Source organism: Laetiporus sulphureus, assembly GCF_001632365.1.
Source record: "Laetiporus sulphureus 93-53 unplaced genomic scaffold LAESUscaffold_12, whole genome shotgun sequence".
Lineage (NCBI taxonomy): Eukaryota > Fungi > Basidiomycota > Agaricomycetes > Polyporales > Laetiporaceae > Laetiporus > Laetiporus sulphureus.
Genome location: NW_024468521.1, coordinates 324,211 through 337,678, shown reverse-complemented (window position 1 = coordinate 337,678; position 13,468 = coordinate 324,211). Strand labels below are relative to the sequence as shown.

The 13,468-nt window shown below is 52.6% G+C and overlaps 4 protein-coding genes across 4 annotated transcripts; 2 read left to right on the top strand and 2 right to left on the bottom strand.

Moving 5' to 3' along the window:
* Positions 1 to 200: 200 nt before the first annotated feature.
* On the bottom strand, positions 201 to 3,630 carry LAESUDRAFT_697684 (uncharacterized protein; the record flags this gene model as incomplete). The annotated part of the gene is made up of 6 exons (XM_040906318.1): positions 201 to 277; positions 339 to 460; positions 517 to 1,445; positions 1,578 to 2,261; positions 2,405 to 3,397; positions 3,445 to 3,630. 6 exons carry the CDS (start codon positions 3,628 to 3,630, stop codon positions 201 to 203), a joined length of 2,991 nt encoding a protein of 996 aa, XP_040765915.1.
* Positions 3,631 to 4,369: 739 nt separating this feature from the next.
* LAESUDRAFT_79175 (uncharacterized protein) lies at positions 4,370 to 5,250 on the bottom strand. The gene has a single exon (XM_040913931.1). The coding sequence runs from the start codon at positions 5,029 to 5,031 to the stop codon at positions 4,477 to 4,479; it is 555 nt and encodes a 184-aa protein (XP_040765914.1). The 5' UTR covers positions 5,032 to 5,250; the 3' UTR covers positions 4,370 to 4,476.
* LAESUDRAFT_736076 (Phosphoribosylformimino-5-aminoimidazole carboxamide ribotide isomerase) lies at positions 5,228 to 6,528 on the top strand (the record flags this gene model as incomplete). The annotated part of the gene is made up of 10 exons (XM_040910659.1): positions 5,228 to 5,358; positions 5,421 to 5,539; positions 5,593 to 5,663; positions 5,748 to 5,851; positions 5,901 to 5,977; positions 6,033 to 6,063; positions 6,118 to 6,185; positions 6,236 to 6,286; positions 6,339 to 6,402; positions 6,456 to 6,528. 10 exons carry the CDS (start codon positions 5,228 to 5,230, stop codon positions 6,526 to 6,528), a joined length of 789 nt encoding a protein of 262 aa, XP_040765913.1.
* Positions 6,529 to 8,852: 2,324 nt separating this feature from the next.
* On the top strand, positions 8,853 to 10,547 carry LAESUDRAFT_724182 (Aldo/keto reductase). The gene is made up of 8 exons (XM_040908557.1): positions 8,853 to 9,203; positions 9,264 to 9,407; positions 9,469 to 9,546; positions 9,598 to 9,748; positions 9,818 to 9,907; positions 9,968 to 10,075; positions 10,132 to 10,307; positions 10,357 to 10,547. The coding sequence occupies exons 1-8, from the start codon at positions 8,871 to 8,873 to the stop codon at positions 10,450 to 10,452; spliced, it is 1,176 nt and encodes a 391-aa protein (XP_040765912.1). The 5' UTR covers positions 8,853 to 8,870; the 3' UTR covers positions 10,453 to 10,547.
* Positions 10,548 to 13,468: the final 2,921 nt, after the last annotated feature.

Genomic DNA, 13,468 nt, shown 5'->3' with positions numbered 1-13,468 from the left:
GGGATATCGGCTACATCAAATCAGCAATCCTCGCATGCCGGGCGATTACGACAAGAGACAGGACAACGGAAAATGCGAGAAATAATAAGATACAGACTATGCGGGTGATGTGCGGTGAGACTCGAGAGCGAGGGGGGGAAACTCAGCAACGACAACAGGGTATGGTGAGCACGAGGACGGTCCGGTGCAGGGTGTAAAGTCTAGTTGAGGTAACCACGACATTTTGTAGAGCCACATAGACAAGGGATCTTATCCTGTTCAATAGGAAAGTGATAGTCTGTCGCAAGCGTCATCAGCATGAACGATGCGACCGGTGCCAGGATGATCCAGCCACTCACCATAAGTTATCTCACTTCCGAGCTCAATGTCCTGCTTCGCATAAATCACAATCTTCTTCTCGCCGTTGATGGTGATTATCTTCGCAGTGCAGTTGGGATCACACGAGTGGTTAATGAGGCGACTGCAAAAAAGTCTGTCAGACGCGAGGCTGAAACAGACGGGAACAGAATACATTACCCAAGGTTACCCTTCTTCGTAGCATCCACGACCAAGTCTTCATCAATACGGAACAAATAGCTGCTACCGATGCCTTGTCGTTCGTATGCCTTCTCGCGCTTGTCTGCCACCTGGGCGCGGATGATTTCGCCGACATATTCGATGACCATCTCCCCACGCGAAATCTTCTCCATGGCATACAGGCCCCAGTCGTGTATGGGTGAACGAGCGAATCGGAGGTGTTTCTTGCGTGTCTGCAGCTGATTGAATTTGAGGAGCTCAGTCGCCGCCGACTCTCCCTTCGACAGTGCCAGAGCACGCTGTACCTGATTGATCTCCTCCAGGCCTTGAGCCCGCCGTCGTGCATTCGCGCGATTCGACCTGGATGATTCGATATTTTGTTGTGGTTGCTCGATCTCAGGTTCTGATTTGTTGGCCATCCCACGCGACGCATACTGCGTGACATACGCCGACTTCTCCGCATGAGAGATGGAGTAATAGCCCTCCGTGCGAGCAGAGCCAGTGATGTGAACACGAAACGCCAGCGGAGAGTCCGGAGAAGGAGTTGGCTCTCTTGGAGTAGTCTCGATCTCTTTGTTGAACAAGTCACGGGCCAACGCTACCTTCACGAAGTAAAGATCCTCGTCGTCTTCGCAAATGCCTGCCTTGATGGGGTCAAGTGGTGGCGGTGGCGGCACAAGCTGCTTGACCTTGCGAACAGGAGATGACGGGGGCGATGCTGAGGAATCAAAGTGAGGCGTTGGGGTGAGACGCACTTGCGTGACGGTAGGGATGTCAAAGTCGAAATCATCGAGCTGAACTTCATGCACGACCTCTTCAACCACGGGTGGCTTCGTCGCTCGAGCCGGCTTCTTCTTTGCAGATTTCTTCGCCTTTTTCGGAGCAACAATTTTCTCTGATCCATCGCGACGCATCATCTTGGTCTTCTTCTGAGCACGTTCCTCCGTTTCAACGATGGATGCCGCGCGCTTCACTGGGAGATTGTTCAGGACAGGAGATGGCTCGATCGGAGCAGACGCAGGAGAGGGAGAGGGAACAGGAGCAGGCGTAGAACCAGGAACGGATAGAGGGGATGGCGCAACACGAGGTGTCTCTTCATCCTCAGACTCAATATCTTCACGAGCAAGATGCTGAGGAGGCACAGCCTCATCCTCCGATTCAATGTCCTCATTGATGACCGTTTTTGGCACTGTTTTCTTTTGTCTCTTGTGTGGCCTATCGGAAACGTGTGCATCCGGTCGCTCTTCATCCCGCCCCGGATGCTCTTGATGTTCCTCGTGTTCCTGCATAAGAGATTCGAAACGAGTCTGATTCTCCTCGCGATCTCGCTTCTTCTGCTTGCGGAACGACAGCCCTCGCAGGTCGGACACCCCGAAATGTCTCGGCTCCGTACCCTCATGGTCCACTGTATGTCCGTCTGGAAAAAGAGCGACCTTAGGTCCTCTTTTCGTCTTCTCGTCCAAGATCATGTGCCTGATACCACTTGCCACCACTTTATCGACAACATCCTTCTCCAGCATAGCCCTCAGATCCTTCAATATGATCTTCTCAGCTTGTTCAACAAGCTCGTCGTCGTTCCAACGCGCTTTTGAAGGAGCAGAGGGAGAAGCTGGCGCCGGATGAACAGTGACATTCACCGAGTGGTGGCCTAAAGTCCGCGCCCCGGAGTTGAGGACAAGTGCCGCACGACGAGCGGAGTCCCCTGTCTCGAACGTAACGTACCAGTTGGATTTGTCCCGAAGAACCTGCGCATCAAACGAGGATCAGTTATGTCGGTTGATACAAGCATATATATACGAGAGCACATGCCACACGGCTAATTCGCGGGAAAGAAGCGCCCTCGGCTAGCACCGTGAGGTAGGCACCGCGAGGCAAACACGCTGCTCACCTTGTCAATCTTGAACCCTTCGAAGAAGTGTCGGACGTCCTCTTCTCGCACAGCCCCGCCGAGCTGGGAGCCGTGTCCGTCGATCGTGACATGCTCGAAACCATTCCGAGCGAGCTCCTCCACAACCTCTTCGTGGCTCTTCTCATGGATGTCGTGCAGCAATCGTCCTGACTTTTTCGACACAGGGGAAGGCGAGCGCGAGCGCAGGGAGGGCGAGGGAGCATCTCGATCATTAGTGTACACGGATGACTGCCGCGCCCAGGGACGCATGGGCGTGGATATCGAGAAGTGAACGGGCAAAGATGGGCGTGTCGAGGGACCCTGTCGCCCTCGCCCTGGTCCCTGGGGCGCTTTGCGCATGCGTCCTGAAGAACCCTTCGGGCCACTCGGCACGCCATTCAAGTGAGTCGGAGGCATGGGCGAACCGTCGGATGGTGTATGCCAAAATGGAGGGTCTGGAAGGCCCGGGATGGGTTGTAGAGGGCCGCCTGGTTGGTGTTGGCGCATCAATCCACCTTGTTGGTTAGCCTTCCACGAGTTGTGCGAAGCCGGCCCCATATGGCCATTCATCCTCATCTTCTCTGCCCTTGCAACTCTTGCTTTCTCCTCCTTCCCCTTGCGCCGCTTCTCGTCCAGTTCTCTCAACCTGCGGCCTTCGATCTCCTTCAGTACTGCCTTCGAGACATTCCCTTCCCCGTCAAACACTACCAGCATCTGCTGTGACCCGTCTACGCCCTTGGTGAAGTCGGCACCTGCTGCAGACAAGGGTCTACCATGTTCCTTCTCAACACATCCACGAGCCTCCTCATGGGAGTTGTATCTGATGGTCACAATGCCCATCGGACCACCTTTATGGTCCAAGTGAAGTTCAAGGGATTTGATGCTCCCATGTGCAGAGAAATGATGTCGCATATGGGGAATTGCGGTTAGGACGGATAGATTCATCACCAATACTGAAGCAGGAGGCGGTGGCCCCACCGAGTGCTCATCGTACTATAAGACGATGAGCTACGCCCATGTCAAAAAACTCCTTAACGCACCTCGTATTTAACGGGAACCAACTCCATCCGCTGACTTCGCATGCTCGGTAGCTTCTTTAGCCTTGCCTTCCTCGGATCCCGGAGAACTGTTGGATGTTCTCCATTGATGACCTCCCCGTTATAGCGTAAAATCACCTCCTTCCCCTTCCCCTTGCCCATCACTCGCGGATCATCCCCCTGGTCCATCCCTAATTGCCTCAACTTCTCCGCCAACATGCGCAGCTGTCCGTCCCGATCCTTGTCTATGACGTGATCGAAAAGCACCTTGTAATTTTGGCCTGGTGGGCAGTCAGAGGGAGAAGGAGGCCATGAAGGGAGAATAATCGTGGGTTTCGGTGGAGATGGTGGTGATGCGGAACAAGATGGCGGTGGAAGCGGTGGTTCTGATGGACCAGAAGGTAAGGGTGGAGGACGACATGACGGTTCCGCTGGCTGATGGGAGAAGCCCCGAGGAGCTGTTGGCAGGAGTCGTGCTGCCGCCGCCGCAGGCGGAAGATTTGGTGGCGATGAAGGGGTTATTGATGGAGGAGGTAGTGGTGGGGGTTCAGATGCTGGGGGTTGAGGAGAAGAGGAAGGTGATCGTGAAGAGCTTGGCGAATGTATGTTTTCACTGAATGTGTCGCCATCATACACATGTACGACCTGGCTTTCATTGAGCGTCTGGCTAGGAAGTGGCGGTGGCGGCGATGAGGGTGGCGGTGGTGGCTCAGACAACGGAGGAGGGGGTGGTGGCGGTGTACTACTTGGAGGAGGAGGAGGTGGAGGCTCGGTTTTCGGTTCAGGAGGCGGAGGACGTAGTCGAAATGAGATCGCCTGTTGTCTCTGGGCTAACGGGGCGACTTCGCCATTAAGCCTGCTGTTGCCTGTGCCATTCGACTGAGGCAACTAAAGGCTGGTGTGAGCTCGATAGCTATGCTAAGACGACGAAAATCATTTACTGCAGTTGAATTCGCTTGATTCCACGGGCTTTCAACTTGCTTACCCTTGAGAGAGGCTCTTGGACCGGTAGGAGGCGTGACGCCTGCAGGGCCATTAGGAATCGCGATGTGGCCATTCGCATAAGGCTTTCCTCTCCCACCACCCCTCCCTACAGGCTGTGGATAGTGGCCATTTGCTCCTTGTAAGAGACTTCGAGGACCAGTAGGTGGTGCCGCTCCCAATCGTGAGGACGCAAGCGACGCGGTCGAAGACGAGCAAGCGGCATTGCCAGAAGATGATGCTGTCGGGGTCACGAACGAGTTCAGCAATGCTCGCGGTGCCCGAGGAGGTGCTTTCCCTGACATCGACGACCGCAAGGGACGTGTGTCGCGGGGGAGGAGGGTAACGTGAGGAAGAAAGGCGGTAAGATGGTGGTCGAGAAAGAGCACTGGTCAGTCTAGTCGACGCGGCCATGGCCAAAGCTTCCACCAGCGACGTTTTCATATGTTCATTCGGACAACATTTTACGAAAATAAGAGCTGACCCTGCCCACATTTTCATATACAATTCTCGCCAGAACAACGACCACGATCTCCTCGAATTTCCTGATTTCCACCCCATTCGCACCCTACAGTGACCACACCCGCCCACGCTCATACGTGCCATCATTCGCGCTTTGCCGATCCCTATCTGGGTTGCTCCGTTCAAGGAGGGTCTTCAAATAGCTGGAGGAGAAAGCGCAGGTCGTTGTGAGGAAAGGGCTGGAACGGTGGCAAGGTTGTCGCGAATTAAGTTGTGGCTGCAGCTGGAGCGTGTCAGATCTGCAGACAGACCGACCGAGCAGAACCGAGAAATTCACCATCAAATGTCTTCAAATCGAAAAAAGACACACTTTCGACCATGCATCGACCTTCACAATGGCCAGGTGAAACAGATTGTTGGCGGCACGCTTTCGGAGACGGACCCGAGCACGCTCAAGACGAATTTCGTTGCCAGGCACGTTTGTATTGTTTCTGTCGACCTCAAGCTCGCTGAGTTGCTGGTCATGGCACATGCAGTCGTCCTTCTACTCACTACGTCGAGTTGTACCGGAAGCATGGCCTCGAGGGCGGCCATATCATCAAGCTCGGAAGTGGCAATGACGAGGCCGCACGGCAAGCATTGCATGCATGGAAAGGTGCGTTCTATCATGCGTCCGCTGTCCCGAGTTAATTCGCGGGGCCAGTACAGGCCATTTACAGATTGGAGGAGGCATTGATGATAAGAATTGCCGTGAGTGGCTAGACGAAGGAGCGAGCAAGGTATGACATTGTGAGACAGCTACAGCCCGTCTGTTCTACCTCTCGTCCTCATTCACATGGCCGATCCTAATCAGCGAGTACCAGGTGATTGTCACGTCCTACCTCTTTCCCGAGGGGAAGTTCTCCCTGGAGCGGCTGCAACGCATGTCTTCTTTGGTCGGCGAGGACAAGCTGGTCATTGATGTCAGGTGGACCATACATTTTGTTATTATTCTTTGCCGCTGACTGCCGCGGCAGCTGTCGACGCAGAGGGGATAAATGGCTCGTCGCCATGAACAAATGGCAGACCATCACAGACATGGAGGTCAATAAAGGTTGGGGGGGCTTCAAATGCTATTGTTATGGCCCTGACTGGAGCGAATCATATAGAGGCCCTTGATATGCTCTCGGAGTACTGCAGGTTAGTCGCCGACTTACACACTGGGAAATTTGATCGGGATCATTTTCTCTATAGCGAATTCCTAATACACGCTGCGGACGTCGAAGGGCTGTGTCAGGGCATCGACGAGGAACTTGTAGCAAGTGGGTCTTGCATCGTATTTCACCAGAAATGTTCTAATGACGCCTGAAAGAACTTGGGCAATGGGTCAATATACCGACGACATATGCCGGTGGAGCCAAAAGTGATATCCATTCTCGGTTTTTGCTTTCGTCGCTCATTTCCCGTCTTTATAGGCATTGAGGACTTGGCCACAGTCAATGAGCTTTCCGAAGGAAAGGTTGACCTTACTTACGGCAGGTGAGCATTGGCAGGCTGAATATTGCCTTCAACATGTTTACGCGGGCTTCCAGTTCCCTTGATATTTTTGGAGGCACATTGGTCAACTTTGAAGATCTTGTTCAGTATGAGGAAGCTGCAGAGTGATGACCCACACTGCGATATCAAAACGGACGCCATCCGTCGTACAACGCCGCTTCAATGCTCTTGGTGTCTGACCTTTTGTGCACGTTGATGATCGTGAAGGTGGGACCACGCCAGTATGAACTCCTTTTTACTCTACGTACTGCTCGTGCTCTCGTCTGTACAAACACTTCACGCACACCGTTTGCTCCCTGGACAACCTTGAAGGCGCGCTTGTGGGTTTGGGGATATAATGAAAGTGACTGACCCGCTACATGGTAACCGGTGGATATCCTACGGGCGCATGATGCGTATCCTACGGTCTGACAGGCGTGTTTGAAGCTAAAGCCATAGTTAAGTACCTCTGTAGAGAGTGAATTGAACTCATGTGCTCTTATAGCCACCTGATCATGGGCATTATATACGCTGATGACATGCTTCGAGTCCGGTCCTCCATGTCGAGCTGATGTATTTATTTGGTCTGTTGCAGAAGCAGTCGGACAAGTTTCGGTCTATTCCAGCCACTCATAGACACACTGACACCGTGTGCCAGATCGTATTGTGCGATATGTCATATTCTTCGATGCGCTTTCGCCAGTGGACTTGCTAGTGTGTGAGCTTGGCCTGTGCTGCCTTACGCTTACCTCATTGGTATCATGCATTTCAGAGAAGTCTGGGAGGTGGGGCGACGGAACCTGCACGACACCTGATTCGTACAGTAGGTGTTAGCAGAGTCGGGATGTCGCTCGAATACTAACTTCGTTTACAGAAGCAGTTGAACAGTTCGTGCACAAAAATGGCAGCGAATGCGGATCTCGGCTCGTCTTGCTCAGCAGGATTGTTGTCGGCAAAACAGCCGAGCTGTCCTAGCAGGGACCCAACCTCCTCCTCCAGGATATGATTCGACATGTCATGATAAAGCATTATCGTGGCCGACGATCTCATGAAGATCTTCTGAAGATAATGGGTACTGTCAACTGTGGTTGTTCCTCCTACACCGAGGTTGTGGTATTTCGTGATGAAGCTATTTACCCGTCACGATGGATCGTGATTAAACACGGCCCTTATATGCCAGGGTACGTCAAAATCATTCTGCATAATTGATAACCGAACATTGCTTAATGCATCGGGGCAACATCTTTCTACATCTGCAACTTTGATAGTCCTAAATTCACTATATAGTGCGACTAGCACAATATAATCACCAGTAGCAATGATGGCACAATTTCAACTTGCAGATGACCGATTCATTCTCTGGGAACAGTTCCCATCTTGTTCTCATATTCGAGAGCGTTGTGCACCCCCGACACATCTCGCCGTGGTTAGGGTACAGCGCCTTTCACCCGGACTTGCGCATGGAGGATCTCATTGCAGCATCACTTGTGTTTCCCATGCGGAATGGTAGCCACTGGGCGCTCCGAAATTGATATTCTCATGTTGGGGCGGATTTGAAGATCAGGCCTTGAGGCCACCCCGCCGCGTCGCGTATCGGCATGTCGAACGCTCATCATGACTCTGGGGATGGCTTCCGATATTTCTTGTCGGCTATTGCGCTTGTACACCGCCGTGGCGTTACAACCTCTCTTTGGATATTCTGGTCCTAAATCGAGCCTGCACAGCTGCAAGAGTTGGGTATAGCCGAGGAACTGGCAAGGGCACTCCTGCATCGGGACGAAGGCAAGGTATTACAGCAATCGCTTCAGTCCTGTAACGTCACTGCCGAAGGCCGGTAACGCAGCCTTCGGCACTTGGCACGAGGCAGACTTGACCGCCCGAGTCTTACAAATCTTTGCTAGAACATGCGTCGGTCGCGTGAATGACAGATCGTGCTCAATCAGCGCCTTCTGAGCCTCCGTCAGGGACTCTGGGAGTGAAGGTAAGTGCTTATGATAGACACGGAAATACCACCGAAATCATTTTGCATTGAGCCTTTCGGGGGCCTGTCACGCAGCAAATAGCGCAATTACTACAACATTGACCGCATAACACAATCAAAGTCGATCGCGTTCCATTGGTTGAACGGCTTGCCTGCTCCTCGGAACACTGTTTGATGGTATACTGCACCGACGCAGTGCAGAACCGGGCGCAAGCGCACTCGTCATTCAGGAATTGAACTTCGGATTCGCTCAGCCGATTTACGAACAGGAGACCCTGTGAAATACATTTCGTCCGTTATCATAGCAACTTACGACCTAGGGACATTCGTGCCGGCCACTGACGTAGCTGGTTATACGTAGGCTTGCGCACATAAGCAACATGCATGAGTAATGACACTCGTGGTGGGCTTAAAAACCTACTTCTCACACAGTCAGCCTCGTCCCTCCTCATCCGTCTTGCCTACTGCTAACTGCCTGTCATCTGCCGCCATGTCCCAATCCGACAGTCCCATTGCAAGATTCTTTGCTCCTCCCCCGGAGTCTGCTACGAAACTTGGGCGCCACCGCCAACTTGCGCCTCTCGCCGGCATCCATGTCTCTCCCATCTGCCTCGGCGCTGGGAGCCTCGGGGACAAGTGGGGTGACCTCGGCCTCGCGCCTATGGACAAGGAGAAATGTTTCGAGCTACTGGACGCCTTCTACGCAGCAGGAGGCAACTTCATTGATACCGCGAACAACTATCAGGACGAGATGTCCGAGAAAGTGCTTGGCGAGTGGATGGAGACACGTGGGATTAGGGACCAGATGGTGCTTGCGACCAAGGTGGAATTATCCCGGGGCTTTGTAGCATGGAAGTCCACTACTGATGGTCTATTCCTGCAGTATACGACCAATTACAAGCGTGGTGTGAATATGCCGCAGAAGACGCATTACACAGGCAATAACGTCAAGTCCCTTCATCTCTCTATCGAGGCATCCCTCAAGAAGTTGCGAACGAGCTATGTAGACATCCTCTACGTGCACTGGGTACGTGTTCTCATATAACGCTCTATCGCAAGAGCAACATCGTTTACAATCACGTTCACAGTGGGACTGGACTTGCGGAGTCGAAGAGGTGATGAACGCCTTGCACAATCTCGTGGTCACGGGCAAAGTGCTGTACTTGGTATGTCACGTTCCATCGTTAAAAGTCGCTCGTTGCTCATCGGAATCAAAGGGAATCTCCGACACGCCTGCATGGGTCGTTGCTGAAGCAAACACATATGCGCGCCTGATGGGAAAGACTCCCTTCGTCGTCTACCAGGGCGCTTGGAGCATTCTGCAACGAGATTTCGAGCGGGAGATCATCCCTATGTGCCGTGCCCAGGGTATGTGTCTCGCTTCCTCGCACGGGTGATGATGCTCATCTAGTTGACGGTGGTCTTCGCGTTTCGAAGGTATGGCTCTTGCACCCTGGAATGTCCTAGCTGCAGGCAAGATCCGCTCAGACGAAGAAGAAGAGAGGCGGCTGAAGAGCGGGGAGAAGGGTGTGTCCAACGCAGCTGCTCTACTCTCCACTCACGCCTTTCTTGAACTTCGGCATGTAGGTCGAGCGGGGTTCACCAATGATTGGATGCGCAATCCGGATGAGAGGAAAGTCTGCCAGGCGCTTGAGAAGGTGGCTGCGGATGTAGGCGCGAAGAGCGTAACGGCAGGTGCGTTCACCGAGGTCTCGACGCGGAATGAGCCTTCCTGCTAATTTCATGCACAGTCGCGATCGCCTACGTGATGCAGAAGACGCCATACGTGTTCCCCATCGTCGGTGGCCGCAAGATTGAGCACCTTATGGACAACATCCAGGCGCTCGAGATCGCACTCAGCCCCGAGCAGGTCGCGTACCTCGAAGGCATACTGCCGTTTGATCTTGGATTCCCCTGCAGCCTTATTGTGCGTGCTGCTCCTTTACTGATGAGGGATATGCTCATGAAAGATATAGGGTGACGGAACGGACTATCCGGGTTCGTTCCGGTCGGCAGGTCACTTCGACAGATGGCCGCTTCCGCAAGCTATCCGTCCGGTGAGGCAGAATTGAGAATATCAGTCGGGTCTTCGAGTCGGATCACTCGTAGTATAGCTGTACACACTGATGCGGTTTGGTACTGATTATGAATGGGTGCCATGAACACAAACGCGATGCGCGCAAAAAGACGATTCAGTCCAAACATACTTCACGAGTGAAAGGTAGTTGCAGTTTTAAGACCGTGCTTTTTTGCACGTAGCTCCAACAGTTGCATCCGATGGTCGATATATGCCACGTAGATAGTGTGTCGGACTAGTGAAGTTTAGTACAACTGTTCTGAGACCTTGTCCGCTGACGTCATGATATTCGATCCTGCAGGCTTAAATCGAACGAAACCAATACGATGATCATTGGTTTCAGACTTCCTCACTACTAACCAATGCGGAAGTTAGGCTTACTTTCTCTGCAGTGACATGCATCCCTCACAACATTGCCCTACCGTCCAGTGGCATGTCGTGACGCGCACCAAAGCAAGCTTGCTGGTGAACAGCACAGCAACAGCACAGCTCACGGCAGCTCAGGTACCTACCGTCTCTCATCCGGTCTCGTTCTCCTGTTCTGATATATACTGTTAAGACCATGCTCCCCAGGATGGCACCCAAGTGTGAACTTTGTGACGCACTGATCAGCTGCCCGGGTTAGCCAGCCAGCATTTTCTTCCACAGAAAGTCAGCGCTTCTCGACGGATGTCTGGAAAGATCTTCAGCAGTCAAGACTGCGGTGTCTGTCGAAAATCTCTCATCCCGGCTGAGACTGGTTAGTGTCCACTGTTGACTCTGTGGCAAGTCGTGCTTCAGGAGAATCGCACCAAGGAGTCGAACCCTAAGCACCAGAACGCTGCGCCGAACACGACATCTGTCATGGACATCTTTCGCAGCAACACAACCTGGATGGGCTTAGACAGACCATGGCGAAGTACGATCCTCAAGGCGTCGTGAGGCTCCCTGCTGGTTTTGGTCCCGGTCCCTTGCCTACGTGAGCATTCGATGATGATGATGATGATGTCAATACTTGTCCTCTGGTAGGTTCGTGGTGGAAAATCTTGCCAGCTACATCTGACCATCTCTCAGGTCTTTCGACGACTTTCACAACGAGGTATTGACTTTATGGATGGTGTCATTTCGGTTGAAATAGAGTTGCCTTCATAACGAGTCCACGTGTTCATCGCAGCACGAAGGCTGTTCGTTGATGCTTGGCGCGATTTATCTGAGCCTCCTGTCCGAATACGGAACGTCTACAGGGTCGAGTTGCCAAGTTCTCTGACCGAAGGTCATTCAGATAAATATGATTCATACCGGTCTGTCTGTACGCCTCTATCGTCGTGCACTAATTCCCGGGTTCTTAACTCCATTTATAGGGCTTCTAAAGTGTGCGGACCGGACGTTCGTCGTTGACGTCATAGTCATCGTTCCACGGACCAAAACTGACCTGCGACATCGTACAAGACATACTGGCACCGTGTGCCAGATCGACTTGTGTGATATATCATAGTATTCTTCGATGCGCTTTCGCTAGTGGACTTTCTGGTGGGTGTGCTTTGCCTATATATGCTGTCTTGCGTTTCCCTCACTCATACCATGCATTCCAAAAAAGACTGGGAGGTGGGGCGATGGGATCTACATGACGCCTGATCCGTACAGTAGGTGTAAGTACTAAGCAGAGACGGGATGTCGCTCGAATACTGAACTTCGTCAACAGAAGCAGTTGTGAAGAGTTCGCAGAACAATGGCCATGGGTCCAGATCTCAACTTGTCTTGCTCAGCAATGTCATTCTCAGTGAAACAGCTGAGCTGTTTCAGCCAGCGGTTTCGTCTCCGCCACTGCTCATGCACGATAAAATCACCTCTGCATTACGTTGTAGGAGGGATCCGTGACAGTGCCATATAATATTCCATTTGTACTCATTTCTTTTCAGACTGGAATGTATCACTACTATACTGTCGACTCTATCAGCATCAACTGTAGGACTGGACCGGTGTGTGGACAAAGACGTGAAGGCGGAGGCAAGCCTGCTCAGTGACTCTGATCACATGCCTGAGGGTGGCAGGCTGCAACTCGAAAATATGATCTCCCATAATGACCGATCCACTGAGACACTGCACTTAGTAATTATATGCACCGGAATAGTTTGGAGGTGATGTCTGGAAGGCAGCTTCCCCAGCTTTTTCGTTCGTACAACTATATTTGGCAAGTGGCATTCCAATTCTGGCAAGCAGTTACCATACAAGGAAATACCCTTCTCGATGACCACATCATGCGACCATTTTCTTCTGTTTTGTCTTCGCTCATGTCGTGTAAAGTTCTCTAGGTATTTTGTATAAAGGGTGTACTCCCGTCTTCCAATAGAGCAGTTCCCCCCTCCCCTTGAAGTCTTTTTGCCCTTAGGAACTGCTGTCTCTCAACTGAAGATCCGGTGACTATTATCTTGTGGAACTGTGTAATTCGCATATCTCGTGTATTGTGGCTCTCTTACGACGCACCAACACTGGGCACTGCTTAGGGATGACTGGCACGCGATCGACACTGCAGGTGATGCGCTCTCGCGCCTTTCTACTCTCACCTGAAGCGGCAGCAGAGGGCCGTCGCGTCTCGAAGCCGGTGTCTCAGGATGGTGGTAAACAGTCGTGCGATCGGAGTCGGGAGGAGGGCTGGACGAATGGCTGGATGGACCGTTGCGTCATGGCGCGGACGGGCTAGAGACTGGCCTTGGGCAACAGGACAATCTTGCTCAGACGCATGCGCAGTCGAAAGTAAGGCCTGCCTTTACAACATGCCACGTGCAGAACTAAGGCAGTGCTGGAACGAAAGAGATTGAGCAAGCGTGGCCGGGCAATCGAGTCCGGCCGACCCCGTTCTTGCCGCAGTCGGCACTGCCCCGGATTTAGCGCCGGAGGCAGATGAAAGTGCACAGACAAAGGTCGAACAAAACGCGGGCGGGTAATTGCACGGCGTGGCGATGAAAGATGGGTTGCATTCTTATGCAGCGCTGAGCACGAAGAAGGGCTAACTTTGTCTGATGCGCTTGTAC